Raw genomic sequence first — 17,107 nt, 5'->3', positions numbered from 1 at the left:
TGTAACCCCAGCCCAAGGTCTATTCACAATCTTTAGTGGCAACGGCATATGCTATGCACAACTACAAGCCCAAATCCCTGGAATACACACAATGGAAGATTTCTCTGTACACTGTACAAAGAGAAAGCAGACTCTACCAAGCTGTCCTCTGACTTTCACACTCACATAATAAACACTAAAAATAAACCCAACATCTCAGAAGCTATTACAAGTGAACTGTTTTATCAAACATATGAACATTTATATTACAAACACAGTAACATTTCTTCCTGTCTGCCCCATGAGGCCTTTGCACAGAACCTCAGGCTCATTTAAACCTTCTTTCAACTGCAGGCAGGACAAGGGGAAGGAAGGTAGGTTCTTCTTGGGCCCTTGGCCCTAGTATGGTTCGTTCTCGACGGAAGCCTTTCAAGAACAGAGGCTCCCAAGCATGACGTGGTTCTGCTCTGCTCTGCTGGTCCTCCTTCCATTCCCACCATCCATCTGGAGTCCTGACTAGCTTATCGGAATTTCTCTTAAGAAATCCTGCTCAGTTTACTTCTTTCTCAACTGCCTATCTCCTTTTGAACCTCTAAACAATAAGTGACAAAACAAAGAGCAATGCGTTCCAAAAGGACTTCAGCTGAGACCTTCTACAGGGAACTTCTGTCCAAAACCTGCAGAGCTGGGAAGAACAGATAGATGATGACAGGCCCGCTGGGATGCCAGTTCCCAGAGCTCGTTACTCTGCGTCCGTGGATTTAAAGTGATCATCATCCACTGTAGAGTAAATGTGGCCCTCGTTGCATAGAAAATCCACTGCTTGTCTGAAAGGAGAAAAAAAAAAAGGGGGGGAGACCCCACTTTAAAACCAGTGTCTTCTGAATACAGCTGAGAAAGCCAACATCACTTTTTGTAATCCTTATCTTAGCTGTGAGTTGCTCAGTCACTTTGCTCGTGGAAGCCTCATGACATACAACCTAAGAATTGAGACTGCCCATGCAAGACCAGGGCTACCAGGGCTGCCCTGGGTCGGGTCTCAAATTTCAAAGTACAACAGGGCTTCCCTTAAAATGCCAATGGAAGCTGACATAAGAACCTGAAGCTACCGTCAGCTCGCACATGGCATGCATACAGGGGTCTTCAGTCTCCCGTCCCTGGATTCAGGCCCCACAACCACATACTGATGCCTTGTGCTTTGCCTATGGGCAGTAGAGGAGCAGGAGGGGAAAGGTAATTCAAAGTGTGCGACTCCTCCAAACCCTCAGGTCCTCAGAGACAGGAACAGCCAGAATTTAGTGACTCTGCACTCATCACCATAGTGACTTTGAGATGGACCATCACTTTATAGCACAGAATGGGGAACTGGCCTGGGCATTACTTTCTATCTAGGCCTACCAGCACTAAATGGGTCTGTTTGTTCGAGACAGGATCTCTTTATATAGTTAGAGCTGTTCAGGAACTTGCTATGTAAACCAGGCTGGCCTTGAACTCAAGTATCATGAGTTCGTTCGTTCGTTCGTTCGTTCTTTCTTTCTTTCTTCCTTCCTATCTATCTATCTGTCTGTCTGTCTATCTATCCATCCATCCATCCATATTTCATCACAGTTCACTGCGCTGGAATCAGGAATCTGCTGCCTAAAGCAGAATCACATCAAAGGAGCAAGAAGAGCTGTCTGATGCCTGCAGATCCAGAACAAACCAGCAAGTGGGGCAACAGTGCCACCTGTGAGTGCTTTTAACGTTTTTTTCACAGCTGCTCAACTTCTCCCCCAAGAGGCTGCTGAGGCTCCCTCCTCACAGCTTTCCTTGTGTGGGTCCCATGCAGACCCCTCCTGCTTCTATCCTCCAAGTGCTGAGATTAGGTGAGAACCAGCAGGCCCGGATCCAGCTTTCCCTCTGCCACTCGCTTCTCACTATCAGAAGCCTGTGGGTGATGGGTACAAGTCTGCACCTCTAGGTCACAGACACAACACTTACTTGATTGAGGCTACAGGCATGTGCTGGAGCTGGCTCCTGAGATCCTGGAAGTTCAATCCTTCAGGTCTTGGGCAAGCCTTAATCAAATTCAGCACCTGGCAGTTCAGATTAAAAAGACTTCAGCAACTACTCTGGGTCAGCTTACTCAAGTAAGCCTGAGTCACTTCATAGGCAAAGAGGCGCTGGGAAGATGGGTCAGGAGGAGCCTTGCAGAGAACCTGGGTTTCCACCCTCTCTCCCCTCCACTGGCATCAGGCATTGTGGACATACACACATACATCTGTACAAGCAGGTAAGCACACACAAGTTAAAAGGGAGGGGGGTGTTGGTGTGAAGCAGGCTTCAAGACCACCTTACATCATTTGGGAAGAAAAATCTCGGACTGCCCATGCTTTACATGGGTAAACAGGCAGCTTACCTGGTTTTGGACCACGGTGAGGCCATTTGCTGGCATGAAGTTATTCCCACTGAAGTTTCCTGGCTCACCCATTCCTGGGTTGCTCATAGATGGTCTCCCTACAGAGGCCTGAATTAGGACCACCATCAGAACATTAGAAGAGACACCACAGCAGCCCTACCTCAGACGATTTACTGACCAACTGGTGAGGAACAATCGCACCAGTTTTCCTAGTGACTATGCACACAGGAAAGCCACAACAATGAAACTGCATAAGGGAAGGAAAGTAACCTCCCAGACCCTGGCCCCATCCAGCAAAGGATGCTCAGAACTGTGATTCCCCATGTGAGGTCACGTGAGCATTTATTATCGTGAGACCCTGTCGGGAGAGAAAAGGGTACGGGTTTGCCTGTGGGTGCAGATCCCTGGCAGAGGGCCTGCCCACTACGGAAAAGGCCGAGAGTTCACGTCACAACACAAGGAGGGAGGCACAGACGCCCCCCTCTTTTAGGTCATTCCTTTCTCTGCCTCCCACTATCAGGATTATCTCAAATAGTCTTCTCAACCAAGTTCTACCAAAGTCATCAGTGACTTCTCAAGTCACTGGCTGCTCAAGGCGTTTTTTTGGCCTTCACAACCTCTGACCTCTTAGCAGCGGACAATCCTGACCCTCCTCTCAGATGTGCCCCTCCAGTCTTCTGCATGCCATACTCTCTGGTTTCCTACTTACTCAGACTTTTCAGAACCATCAGTGCATCTCTGAACACTGCCTGATGAACAGGTCATTAAGTGCTGTATCTACTGCAGAATGACAGAGATGCACATGTCCTGTGAGGTTTAAAGCAGGCTGAAAACACAGCAGGATTTCCCCCATTGGTAGATCACCCAGTCAAATAGCCTTTAAATGTCCATTGTCGAGACCCAAAATGCTGCTTGGCTTTGAAATGTTTGTGCAGTCATCTTGACACTGGGTGAGAAACGACTCACACTTTCACTGAGACTGAAACACAGTAGCAAAGCTCAGACTGAAAATGTGTTGAGGACCTAAGGTGATGGCAGGAGATGGCTCAGCAGTTAGAGCTCTTCCAGACAACCTGAATTCGATTCCGGGTGGAACAAACTGCTTGTAACCCTACCTCCCGGGGATCTCACACCACACATAGATATATGAATATAAACCTTAAGTTTGTCTTCTCAGGAAAGGTCAAGGTGACTTCAGCTACTCACCTGGCTGTTGGCTTTGCTGAGCATCAAGTGTGAATTGACCACTTCCAGAATGTGCGCCGTGAACTCATTCATATCCTCCAGAGGAATGATCTTAAAGGCCACCAGGCTCTTTTTGTTCTATTAAAGAGGAAATAGAAGGAAAAGACAAACATGCAAGTGACTTTCTGGGCAAAACACGGCTTTTTCCTCGGTTACCTTTCTCTGGGGAAAATGCCTGTCAGACTTAAAATGTGACCGTAAATGTGAGCACATGTACCATGGACACGAGGGAAGTCAAGAGGACAGCCTCGATGTGTTGGTTCTCATTTCCCACCTCAAAATAGGTTGTCCTTCTACTATACATACCCAACTAGGGAGCCCCAAAGCTAGAGATTCTCCTGTCTGCCTCCCAACTCCCCAGAGGTTTGTCAGAGGCTCTGGATAGCCACCTGGCTTTTACACAGCTCCTGAGGATTTGAATTCAACAACTCAGGTCCCTAACACTGGCATGGCAAGTTACCCAGTGGGCACTCTCCCACCCCTACTTAATTTTTTTCTTTTTTGAAGCAAGGTTTTGCAATGTAGCCTTGGCTGTCCCGAAGCATACCATGCAGACCAGGCTGGCCTAGAACTGAGCCCCCCTTTTGGGACAGGGTCTCACTAAGTAGCCCTGGTCATCTGGAACTCGCTATGTAGACTACAGTGGACTCAAACTCAAATTTATCTGCCACTGCCTCCTGGGGGTGAAGGAGAATGCCTATGTGCCACCACACATTGCTTTAATTTTAAGATAGAACCTAGATTTCCTCTCAATGAAGAAAACAAAATATCTTCTCATTTAATTTGAAGACTTGATTAAGGATAATTACTCATTCTTCTAGTGAAGATGTAAATTCAGAAATTTTTATTACTTTTTTCCATATAGAACTTGTACTGTTAGGAGCCATGTCCTTGAAGCCCTCCATTATTCATGTTAATATTATGGTTAGAGTTAACTATGACTGGGTTCATGGAAAATCCCCAGGCAGCTGCAGAAGACTAATACAATTCTGGTGGTCAGGATGAATAATGATATGATAAAGCTCTGACCTTGCTGAGAAATACATATGACGTCAAGATGCCCAATGTGATGACCTGTAACCTTTCTGAAAAACCAACATCCTGATGACTAATAGATATGACAAACCTGTGACCTTTCTGACATCCTGTCAACATCAGCCGATTCCCCAACCACATGAATATTGTGTCCCCTCCCTCTGTTACCCTTGTTATGGTATAAAATCAGCCTTGGGAAAAATAAAATTGTCGCCTTGATCAGACTCTTGTCTTGGCGTCCTTCTTCCCGTCTCTCGTCTCCCATTCTCTTCCGGGTACTCTGCACCCGTTGTTGACATTGTTTAGCCCAGCATTTCTGCAATTCACCCTATCCTACAATTCGCTCTATAGACCGGGCTAGCCTTGAACTCACAGATTACCTGCCTGCCTCTGCGGTCCTTATGCTGGGATTAAGGGGGTGCACCACCACCACCACCTGGCACGAGACAGGTTCTCTTCTTGTTCACCAATCTGTATGTCAAGACAGCTTGCCTGTGAGCTTCAAAGGCTGTCTCCACCGTTTTCTCCGTAGGAGTGCTGAGGTTACAAGTATGCACTACCAAGTGTGGCCTTAACTGTGGCTACAAGGATGCAAACTCACGTCTTCATCTACACCATCTCCCCAGGTCTAAGGCTACCATTTTACTTTACCTGAAAAGACCTGAGGTGGCCAGCAACTTTCACGTATGTTTCTGGAGGAACCACAGTGTTCTCGCCACTGGTATCCTGACAAATAACATAAACACTTCATTGTTTCTTTATTTACTCTCAGTTTTCTCATAGGTCTCATGTAACACAGGCTTATCTTATGGCCAGGGATGACTTTGAACGTTTTCCTGTTTCTATCTTCCAAGTACTGGATTACAGGCCTATAGTGTCTCACACAACTCATTCGGTGCCAGAGATAGAACTGGCACCAGTTACTTTTGTTACTGTTTGTTTTGCTCCCTCACCTCCTTTTGAGGTATGAGACAGACAGACACGCACATGCGTGCACACATTCGCACGCACACACAGAGATACACACAGAAGGTCTTCTAAATGCAGTCCAGTTGTCTTGGAACTATGTAACTCAGAATGGTCTAGAACTTACAGCAAAATCCTGATTTAGTTTCTGGATTGCCAATATAATAGATGTGATCTAAGCACACAAGGCTGGTCAACAGTATTTAATCATTCCCCCTACATTGTGTGTACGTCTCTCGTTAAGTGAATGGAGGTCAGAAGACGTGGAAGTTAGTTTCCTATCACACAGATCAGCATTAAGGTCACCAGCTGAGCTGTCTTTTTTTTTTTTTTTTTTTTTGGTTCTTTTTTTCGGAGCTGGGGACCGAACCCAGGGCCTTGCGCTTCCTAGGTAAGCACTCTACCACTGAGCTAAATCCCCAGCCCCGAGCTGTCTTATTAGTTCCTGGTCACCACTTCTTTGCCCATAAAGTTTATGTGTTACAGGTACAGGAGTGTCTGTGTACCAGCTGTGCTCTCAGTGCTGATGGAGGCCAGAATCCACTAGAACTGGACTTACAGACAGCTGTGGGCTGACATGTGGATACTGGGAATTGATCTTAGGTTCTCTGGAAGAGCAACCACTGTTCTTAACCGCTTAGTCATTCCTCCTGACTGCCTGGTCAATACCTTTAAACAAAATCTTGGGGGTTGGGGATTTAGCTCAGTGGTAGAGCGCTTGCCTAGGAAGCGCAAGGCCCTGGGTTCGGTCCCCAGCTTCGAGGAAAAAAAAAAAAAAAAAAAAAAGAACCAAAAATCTTGGTACACGTCTTTTACTCCTTAATGTAAATTTGTTGGTCTTTCTCTTTTTTGAAACAGGTGTATGTGTGTGTGTGTGTGTGTGTAGTCCTGGTGGTCCTGGAACTCTCTGTGTAGAGTTCTGGCCTTGAATCCAGAGATCTACCTGCCTCCGCTTTCTGAGGGCTAGGATTGAAGGCATACATCACCAAGCCCAGAATGGTCAATGATTTCAGCACATGATCAGTTTTGGGAAAATATCCTGGAATTTATACTCTTACTATCAGGGTTGTACAGTAGTCATTTCCTTATTAAAAAAATCACAAGTCAACAAGTGACTGACTTCTAGCTATCAAAGCACTGGGCTAAGTGCTACTCTCATACAGCCTAGAAACCCTCATTTTCAATACTTACCAAGTCTAACCTACATCATTGCTGCCATTTTTATCTGGTCTTTTGCAAGTGACCTGTGCATCTTTGTCCATGTCTCTAAGGTGAAGCTACTTGCTTTCACGCTGCAGAGCTCTTTTTTTTTTTTTTTTTTTTGTTCTTTTTTTCGGAGCTGGGGACCGAACCCAGGGTCTTGCGCTTCCTAGGCAAGCGCTCTACCACTGAGCTAAATCCCCAACCCCTGCAGAGCTCTTTATAAAGTGATGGAACCCATCAAAGTACGCTTCCCACTCACTTAACAGTATTTACTTACTCAAGGCCACTGTGTGGTGGGCACCACTCTAGGTAATGGGGAAGAGAGCAACCAAGAGAAAAATCTTTCTTAGAGAATTTACTTTCTACTCTCTTACACAGTATTTTAGGTGGTTTTAAATTTTTATGTGGTCAAATCTATTAAGCTCTCACTTTATTGGTTTTTAACCTTTGGTATCTTGATTATGAATTTTTTTTTAAAGATTTATTCATTTATTATATATAAGTACACTGTAGCTGTCTTCAGATACACCAGAAGAGGGAATCGGATCTCTTTACAGATGGTTGTGAGCCACCATGTGGTTGCTGGGAATTGAACTCAGGACCTCTGGAAGAGTAGTCGGGTGCTCTTAACCACTGAGCCATCTCTCCAGCCCTTGATTATGAATTTTTACACCAAAGAAAACCTTTAGAAGGCTAAAACATCCAAAGCCCCACTTGGATCCAGGAGCAGACACTTACATCTGTGTCAACCCACTGGCGAACGTCCATGGGCGCTGCGGTCATGTCGTCTATTTTGTAGACAATGTTGGTTGGCGCTTTCTCTGCATGTCTGATTATTCCCACAATAGTGACCTAGAATAGAAAAAGAAAAGAAACACAGTCTCATTTTCCTGGAAATCAAAGATGCACACACATAACACAATTTATGAAACATTTTTTGAGATAGTCTCACTAGTTTCATGGGTCTGACTGGCCTCACACGTGTGAAAATCCTCCTGCCTGCCTTCTGAGTGCCAAGATTACAGGTATGAGCTGCCATGTCCAGTCCAAAGCTTACCTGTTTCTATGCATAGAACACACTCATGAGGAAAACTGAGAAACTACTCTTGCAAGCAAGAGAGGCTCCAACGGAAGAATGCCTTCATACACTTTTTTTTTAAAGAGACAGGGTTTCAATGTGTAGGCCTGGCTATCCTGGAACTATACAGATCAAGCTGGCCTGGAGCTCAGAGGTCCACTTGTCTCTGCCTCCCTAGGGATGGGATTAAAGGTGTGAGCCACCACTGCCCAGCTTTAAAAAATACTTTTCAGAAAATATTGTTATATTACCATTGTGCGTATGTGTGCCATGATCCAGAGGTCTGAGGATGTAGTTCTTTTTCCAGTGTAGAATGTGGAGACTGAACTCAGGTCATCAGGCTTGTGCAAAAGGCCCAAGCATTCATTTCTACCCATAGAGCACGTTACTAGCTATCTACTTTTCGATTAAGCAAGTCTTAATTCCTTTTCCTTGCGTGAATGCATATGAATGGTGTGCACAAATGAGCAGACAGATGTGCAATGAATGCCTCTGCAGAGGCCAGAGGACATTGGGCCACCGGGTCTAGCACTATTGATTTTATTCCCTTGAGACAGAGTCTCTCTCTGAACCTGGAGCCAGCAAGCCCCAAGGATCTTCCTGTCTCTGACCCTACAGTTTTGTAATCACTCCTGGCTTTGTACATGGACATGGATCTGAGGTCTAGTGCTCATGCTGGCCCCACCATCTTTCCACCCCTTATATCCTATTCCTGCACAGTCCTTCCACAAAATCTCACATACCTGTGAAATCTCGACATCCCCAATTTTGAACACCTCATCAGTCAGAGTAGCAGAGAGCAGCTGAGATATGGTACAGGGCACAATGTGCTGGGCTCGGGCTCTCTGCAAAGAGAAAGGACGCATCACGTCAACCTGAGAGAGTAACAACCATTCACCGAGGGTCTCCATGTGCCAAGCACTCTGTATATACCACAATCCAGAAACTTCAAACCAAGTTCTCCTTGCTTCAAAGAGACAGAAAACAAGGCCAGAAAGTTAACATTTGACTCCTCTGCCTCTCCCCTTAAGTGCTAGGGTTCACAGTGTTTGCTACACATGGCAAATGCCACACTTTTGAATTCACATCTACACTGATCTGATACTAGACCTCCAGGTGGAGAGATGTTTGTATCATATTGTGGGTTCACAAAGAAAAGGTCAGACTAGAGTCAGGACAACACAGGAAAGCCTGCCTTTAGAACAAACCTTCAAGAGCACATCCCAGGGCTAGACAGTGGTGGCCCATGGCTTTAATCTCAGCACCCAGGAGGCAGAGGCAGGTGGACCAAGGCCAGCTTGGTCGACAGAGTAAGTTCCAGGACAACCAGGGATAGACACACACGCACACACGCACCCCCCTCTGTCTTAGAGAAGTGAGGATAGCAAGAGCAAATCCCAGATACAGCAAGAGCAAAGTGTTCAGGACACCACAGAGGCAACAGGCAACCTGTGTAGTCCTTGACGTAATCCCTACAGTCAGGAGAGACAGGTAGTAGGGTCACCACAAATTAATGGTCTACACACAGCAGGTTCCAGGCAACACACAAATGGGTAGTAAAAACTTGTCTCAAAAACAAAACGAATGAAACGGCACAAAAGATAAGCCTTTAACTCAACACTATCTCTGCTTAAGCAGAGTACTAATGTAAACAAAAGACCACATCCTGATACATTATGGAAAGAAGCCCCTTATTTGGGATCTCAGAATGTTTACTGGTAATTTCAAACACCAGAACGTTTCCCAACTATCAGGGAAACTGAGGCAGAAAGGCAGGAGAATCACCTCAGCCCTATCAGCCTAGGCAACAGAGGTACATCCGATTCAAAAAAAAAAAAAAAAAAAAAAAAAAAAAAAAAAAAAAAAAAAAGGTAAAGAACAGTTAACCACAAGTTAAGGGCAATTACTCAGTAAGCCTTAGAGACTGCTTGCTCCCTACCCCTAACACTATGATGAGCCTGGTGGCCATACATCTTTAGTCCCAGCCCCAGAGGTAGAGAGGCAGGTGGATATCTGAGTTCCAGGCCAGCCAGAGCTACACTGTAAGCCTGTCTCAAACAAACATCCCCCAAACACTTGGTCATACAATGACTACGTTCTTCCTGTCAAATTCCAACAGGAATGAACCCCAAACCTGTTCTGAACACAGTGGACTCTTGTTCTTTAGGCTTTTTAGTAGTCCCAGCTGTGGATGGGCACCGCGACATTTAACTCTGCAAAAGCATACTTTCTGAGCGGTAGGGCAGGAAAGTGGAGGCCGGGCCAACCACAGCACGCTTGCCAAACACTTAGAGAAAACGGTTACCCAGTTGACCAGACAAGAGAAAAAGTAGGCAACCCACAGCTTCCGAACCAATTGGGGTGCCATCCTCCCCCGCAAAACCACGTTCCCTCCTGGACCAGTGAGGACCTTCGGGACAGGAGGACACAAATGAGAACAGAGCGGGTCACTCTACGTACTGATTTCTTCTCTGCCTGCGACGGTGTGGGTGACCCGAAGCCACCGGGGGACTGCGTGTAGCCGCCCGCTGCGCCATAGGAGGAGCTGCTGAAGCTTTCGAATCCGCCTGGTAGTGAACGACAGAGTCAGAATCTGCACGGCGCTCCCCAACTCTGTACCTGGCAAACGCTGTCCCCACCGCCCCAGCCACCACAACCCCCCTCCCAGCCCTCAAATGCCACCGCCCCGGCCTCCGGCCTCTCGCTCCCGCCCTGCCCTCCCACGCGCGACTCTCTGCCTTCTCTCCCGTATGCCCGCCATTACTATTCCACATCCTGGTCGCAGTTTTCCTGAGAAAGAGGCCAAGAAGTTTGGACTCGGAAAATAAGAAGACTTAAGAAGTGTTTGCCGCTCCGGCGTGGCGGCGTTGTAGCTACTTTGCACTGGCGCCACAAATTCCTTCCCGCGAAGAGCCAGCTAATCAGCGCCTGGGACACATCTACCTTTAGCCAATCAGAACTCACGAATCTCACTTTTTCCGGTATCAAGGCCAAGCTTAAGAAAAACACACGGCCCCAAGAAGAAATGGAAGCCCGCGCGGCCATCTTTACTGAGGGCGAATTCCTGACAGGACAGTATTCAAGAAAACAACCAATCAAAACAATACTTCCTGGGCCAACCAAAAGTTCTCCTCACCCCCCCATCCCCGGCGAGTGCGCAACTCCTTACGTCACTTCCGCCGCTCGCTAGCTAACCCCTCGCCCCCCATTCCCGCCAAACTGCGAGTTTGCCTTCAAAGCTGAATCTCAGGAGCTGTGGTAGAAGTCACACTTTCGACGTTGGTGCTCGGTTGTGGCATGCCATTTGCAAACTTAAGAGACTCAGTACTGGGGGCTGGAGAGATGGCTCAGCGGTTAAGAGCACTGACTGCTCTTCCAGAGGTCCTGAGTTCAATTCCCAGCAACCACATGGTGGCTCACAACCATCTGTAAGGAGATCTGATGCCCTCTTCTGGTGTGTCTGAGGACAGCGACAGTGAACTGTACATTAAATAAAGAGAGAGAGAGAGAGAGAGAGAGAGAGAGAGAGAGAGAGAGACTGACTCTGACTCAGTACTAGTCTCACAGGTCATCGTGGGATTACTTATTTTCTATAAGAAATTAAAATCTCCAAGTATAACGACTTACTCTCAGAACTCTGGCAGAAGCAGGAGGATCTCCATGAGTTCGAGGCCTCCTGGTCTGCATAGCAAATTCCAGGCTAGCCGGTGCTACATGATGAAACCCTGTCTTAAAAAATGAAATAGGGGCTGGAGAGATGGCTCAGCGGTTAAGAGCGCCCGACTACTCTTCCCGAGGACCTGAGTTCTATTCCCAGCAACCACATGGTGGCTCACAACCATCTGTAAAGAGATCCGATGCCCTATTCTGGTGTATCTGAAGACAGCTACAGTGTACTTATATATAATAAATGAATAAATCTTTTAAAAAATGAAATAAAAGAAATGAAATTTTTCCTGTAGAGTCACAGATCGTTTCCAAGATTGTTGCTCCTATAAGAAACCTCATGGAGGCCAGCAAGATGGCTCAGCAAGCCAGGTTACCTGAGGTTGACCCCAGAGACCTGCAGAGTATAAGGAGAGACTCAACTGTTAATCCCACTGAAGGAGTGTAAAGAGCGTTAGCTCTTTTTTTTTCTCTTGGTGAAATTAAACAAGCTTTATTTTGTTAGACATGGCTACCTCCCCAAATAGGTGTTTGAGAAAACACTGGACACAGAAGGTGAGGTTTATATTAGGCCCCCCAAACTGCAAGAATATGGGCGTTTTCAAGGGTTACATAGTAATTTGGCCAAACATTTCAGTATTATTTGGCAGAACATCTATCAGGGTGAAGGTCAGGGTATAGGATGTGGAACCTGTCAAAATTCAGAAAATGGGTCAAGACCTGGTAAAATTAAGTTTTACAGAAATCAGGAATGAACTTATTTTGAGGGTATAATAAGATGGCTTCTGATGTTAAAACAGAGGCAAGCTGGTCCATCGCAAGCCCCACAAGTTGTCCTCTGCATATATAAAAGGACACACTCAAGCACACATGTTCACACACATGCAGAGGCTTGTATCCAGAATACAGATATATATGTTCATGGTTTCAAAGAAAGAAAACCTAGCTGGAGGTGGGTGGCACATGCCTTTAATCCCAACACTTAGGAAGCATGGGCAGGTGGATCTATGTGAGTATGAGGCCAGCCTGGCAGCCAGGGCTACACAGAGAAACCCTATCTTGAAAGAAAGGAAAACAAAAGAAACCTCATGGCCACAATTAAAAGGATCTGAAGATGTCCTGCCCTCTCACCCCCAGCTTAGTCTCCCTCCCAGTCTAATTAAGGTTTGTACTCTCCTATGACTTCAGCTAGTTATTATATGAGTCACACGCAAAACTCATAGACCTTTGTGTTTAGTTTTCTAAGTGTCTCTGTGGGTAAGTGCACATGAGTCTATGTGTCCTCAAAGCCAGAGGAGGTCTTAGGGTTCCCTTGATGTGTTATAGGCAGTTGTCCCCTGCCGATGTCCATGTGGATTCTGTAACCCTAACCCAGGTTATCTGCAAGAGCAACATGTCCTCTAACCCCTAAACTATCCTCCCAGTCCTATGTGTTCAGTTGTTTAATGGGTGTTGGGTAGAGGAGACTGCTCAGTGTGTAAAAAGCAAGCCTGCCGACCTGAGCTCTTAACCCTGAACACACAAAAAGCCATCTGTAGTCCCAGCACTCCTGCACTCCTGAGGCAAGGTAGAAGCACTCATGCTCACTACCCTGGAGTAAAACAGCAGAAACGGAAGAGGCCTCAAGTACCAGCTCCTGAACATTGTCCTTGGTCTTCCACATGTACACTGTTAAACGTGTGAGGTGTGTATATGTGTGTACGCATGAGTGAGGTGAGGTGGGTGTAGGTGGGTGAGGATATATGTATGTATGTGTGTGTAGGTATACAGAGTGTGTATATATATGTGTGTGAGTGTGTATACATGTATATGTGTGTATGTATTTTCATGTAGTTGTATTATTTGTATATGTGTATGTGTGTGTAGGTATAGTGGTATGTGTATATTTATATATGTGTATGTATATGCCTATGCATGTTTGTGTGTAAATGTGTGTATTTTGTGTATGCATATGTGTGTATCTGTGAATGTATAATAAATTTGTAGGTGTACTGGTGTGTGTTTGTGTGTGTGTGTATAGGTATGTGTATGTATGTGTGTTGTGGCTGGTCTTGGGCCAAGTTCAGAATTTCTGAGATTTCCTTTTCCTTTTTCCTTCTTTTGTTACAGGCTCCCTGTACTGGCTTTTGATTTTCTTTCTTTTTTTTTTTCTTTTTTTTGGAGCTGGGGACCGAACCCAGGGCCTTGCGCTTGCTAGGCAAGCGCTCTACCACTGAGCTAAATCCCCAACCCCACTTTCATTTATTTTTATCCACGTGTCTGTGTCTGTGTGAGTGCATGCCATGCACGTGTGGGTGCCTAAGCTTTCCAGAAGAGGGCATCAGATCCCCTGCACCTGGAACCACCTGACATGGGTGCTGGAAACTGAACTTGTGTCCTCTGGATGATCGCTAAGTGTTCTTTTTTAAAAGATTTATTATTTATGTCTGTGAGGAGTGCTTTCTTTGCACCTCTGCCTTCATGGCAGAAGAGGGCATCAGATGCAATTACAGGTGATTGTGAGCCCATGTGGTAGTGGTACTTAAACTCACGGACCTCTGGAAGAGCTATGATCTTTGTTTTTTTCGGAGCTGAGGACCGAACCCAGGGCCTTGTGCTTGCTAGGCAAGCGCTCTACCACTGAGCTAAATCCCCAACCCCCTGATTATGATCTTAATGGCTGAACCATCTCTCCAGCCCCAGTAAGTGTTCTTTTATTTATTTATTTTTTAAGATTTACTGGGGTTGGGGATTTAGCTCAGTGGTACAGCGCTTACCTAGGAAGCGCAAGGCCCTGGGTTCGGTCCCCAGCTCCGAAAAAAAGAACCAAAAAAAAAAAAAAAAGATTTATTTATTTATTTTGTAGAGGAGCACACTGTTGCTGTCTTCAGACACACCAGAAGAGGGCATCAGATCCCATCACAGATGGTTGTGAGCCACCATGTGGTTGCTGGGATTTGAACTCAGGACCTCTGAAAGAGCAGTCAGTGCTCTTAACCACTGAGCCATCTCTCCACCACCCCACCCCACCCCACCCCACCCCACCCCACCCCACCCCACCCCACCCCAGTAAGTGTTCTTTTTTTTTTTTTTTTTTTTTTTTTTTGGAGCTGAGGACTGAACCCAGGGCCTTGAGCTTGCTAGGCAAGAGCTCTACCACTGAGCTAAATCCTCAACCCCCCAGTAAGTGTTCTTTACTGCTGTCATTCTCCAGCCCCTGCTCTCATCTTCTTGGGTAGCTGGGATTACAAGGCTTTCAGAGAAAAAATGAGAAGGTCCAGAGAATCAGGGCAAGTGGTCTTAGCCGGAGAAGACAGAGCCAGGTGGAGACGGTCTACACTGTTGGTATAGCGTGAGGAGACAGGATTTTCTCAACTTTTGATTGAGCAAACATTTATGTGCCACATAGTGGGCCACCTGGGGATCCCAGGTGAGCCAAATCACTTTTGTGCCGTCCGGGAGCTCAAAGAGAAAAAAAAAAAAAAAAAAAAAAAAAAAAGACCAGGTGATGGTGGCACATTCCTTTAATCCTAGCACTTGGGAGGCAAAGGCAGGTGGCTCTCTATGGGTTCAAGACCAGCCTGGTCTATATAGTGAGTTTCAGGATAAGCTAGGGCTATGTTGAGAGACCTTGTTTCCAACAAACAAACACCCTCCCCCGACCCCCAATATGTTTTATGTGTAAGAGTGTTTTGCCTGCATGTGTGCCTGGTGCCCGTGGAGGCCAGAAAGAGGGCATCAGATTCCCAGGGAGTGGGGTTACAGACAGTTATAAGCCATCACATGGGTGCTAGGAATTGAATTAGGGTCCTCTGGAAGAGAGGCCAGTGCTCTTATCTGGGGGACCATCTCTGTAGGCCCATTAACAATTATTGTATGACCTTTTCCCTTCTGTGCTCCTTTAGACCTTTAGCGTCTCCTCACTATGACTCAATGGTTTCAGATCTTTAGAGCCGCATCCCTACTAGGAACACGGCCGTTATAACCTTATATGTAGTTGTATGGCTCTGCTCAAATCCTACTTCTCTCCCTAAACTGTAAGCTGTTTGTTATTGTTTCTCCTGCGCCCAGCATGAAGAGGCGTACCGAATGTTTATCAAGTGCACCAGTGAACAAAGGGTTTCGCCGATGAGTGCAGAAGGGCAACTTGTCTGTGCTTGTCATTGCCCAGGCTAGATATGAGCTCCTGTAGATTCAACCCTGGCGCCGTCATTACTCATTATCTCTTCCTGGACTACGTTCTCTGTGGACTTGTTCCCCAGATCTACCACAACTGCAGAGGCTCCGAGGCCATATGTGGACCAAGGTCACTTGCCCGGAGGGCTGCTTTCTCCCCACTTCTATGAGGACTGAGGATGTCATCTTCATCAGCAGGTGTTTGTTTTTATGCATAGTTCAGGTTCTGGGCTTGAGGGGAGGATGGGGAAAGTCCCTGTACTTACCTCCTAGCTGCTGCTTAGGCTATCTCTAAATTCATGCCTCTGACTCCCAGATGCTGGGATTACAGCATGGGCCACCATATCTGACTCTTTTGTCAGCTTTACCCCAACGTGGCTTTTTCCCCCTATAGTGAGATGGGGATTGTGGAAATTACAGTTGCTAGGAGTCACACACATCCTTGGGAGTGATTTTAAGAACCAGTGTTAAAAAAAACAAGTGACCCTGGGTTCGGTCCCCAGCTCCGAAAAAAAGAACCAAAAAACAAACAAACAAACAAACAAACAAACAAAAAAAAAAACAAGTGAAATAGCAGCAACAGCTTGGTCCTCGCAGGAAAGCAGATACACGAGTTTATTAATAAAAGGGCCTCGTGGTCCCGCTGCTTTGAGGTGGGACCGAGCGCACTAGACAGAAACAATATGGCAATCTAACGATCTAAAGGTGGTGGGAGCTTAATGAAGGACAGACTTCCCTGTAAAGCTTGGAGAAAAGCATCATTGAGTGAGGAGAGAGGTGGGGGAGGGGGAGAGGGAAGGGGAAGGGGGGAAGAGGGAGGGGGAGGAAGAGATGGAGAGGGAAGGGGAGAGAGAGAGAGAGAGAAAAGAGGGCGAGAAAGAGGCACCTTGAGAAAGATGAGGGGCAGTGGAGGTTGTTCAGAGAGAACACTCCAGACAGAATCCCCTAAGAAAGTCTCAGGTTAATCCCCACAACAAGGAAGGTCTAGTTGTTAATAACCTCTCAGGGGTGTCGGGATGTTTCATGACACCTCATGTAGTCCAGCATAGCTCATGTGACAGGGACCATGAAGAATCACTGTCCAGCCTCAGCACAGACGGCTTCCTAACTCTTTATCCCAAAGAGAGCCACGTGAATTTGTCCTAATCCAGGCTATGGGATCAGGCCTAAAGGAACCGGCCAGTGTTCTAACAGAAGGCTGTTTTGTTCTTAAGAAAGTCAAGTCCAAACCACTTGGATTTTTTTAACCTCCTTACCTTTCGATCACAGATGGTCCAGCTGGATCCAGCTCAGATCAGGAAACACCATAACCACTGAGGTAGCAGGTCTGTCAAAGGACTGAGTCAGGGCAGAAATTCTACTCTCCTAGATTCATTCTGAGG

The 17,107-nt window shown here is 46.3% G+C and overlaps 1 protein-coding gene across 4 annotated transcripts; it reads right to left on the bottom strand.

Annotated features, from left to right (window-relative positions):
* Positions 1-205: 205 nt before the first annotated feature.
* Rpa2 (replication protein A2) lies at positions 206-10,867 on the bottom strand. 4 transcript variants are annotated; one of them, NM_021582.2, is made up of 9 exons: positions 10,669-10,763; positions 10,365-10,471; positions 8,648-8,749; positions 7,565-7,678; positions 5,309-5,383; positions 3,584-3,700; positions 2,378-2,485; positions 1,960-2,054; positions 206-806 (listed from the first exon to the last, which is right to left on the bottom strand). In NM_021582.2, the coding sequence occupies exons 1-9, from the start codon at positions 10,676-10,678 to the stop codon at positions 722-724; spliced, it is 813 nt and encodes a 270-aa protein (NP_067593.1). In that variant the 5' UTR covers positions 10,679-10,763; the 3' UTR covers positions 206-721. The 4 variants fall into 4 exon arrangements, with proteins under 4 accessions (NP_067593.1, XP_063144404.1, XP_038966624.2 ...); XM_063288334.1 differs by lacking the exon at positions 5,309-5,383 and having other exon boundaries at positions 10,669-10,867; XM_039110696.2 differs by lacking the exons at positions 10,365-10,471; positions 10,669-10,763 and adding an exon at positions 10,039-10,256.
* Between the last annotated feature and the right edge of the window lie 6,240 nt (positions 10,868-17,107).

The sequence above is a fragment of the Rattus norvegicus genome, chromosome 5, assembly GCF_036323735.1.
Source record: "Rattus norvegicus strain BN/NHsdMcwi chromosome 5, GRCr8, whole genome shotgun sequence".
Lineage (NCBI taxonomy): Eukaryota > Metazoa > Chordata > Mammalia > Rodentia > Muridae > Rattus > Rattus norvegicus.
Note: the sequence above shows the minus strand (reverse complement) of the source record. Positions and strands in the feature narration are given on the sequence as shown.

What these genes read in the sequence shown, in the direction of transcription:
- Rpa2 (XM_063288333.1), bottom strand. Translation starts at nt 10,272, where the DNA reads ATGGCACCCCAATTGGTTCGGAAGCTGTGGGTTGCCTACTTTTTCTCT. An exon ending in GTCCACTGTGTTCAGAACAG is followed by an intron (nt 8,750 to 10,038) that starts GTTTGGGGTTCA and finishes TTCTCTTTGCAG; the next exon opens with AGAGCCCGAGCCCAGCACAT. An exon ending in GGGATGTCGAGATTTCACAG is followed by an intron (nt 7,679 to 8,647) that starts GTATGTGAGATT and finishes TTTCTATTCTAG; the next exon opens with GTCACTATTGTGGGAATAAT.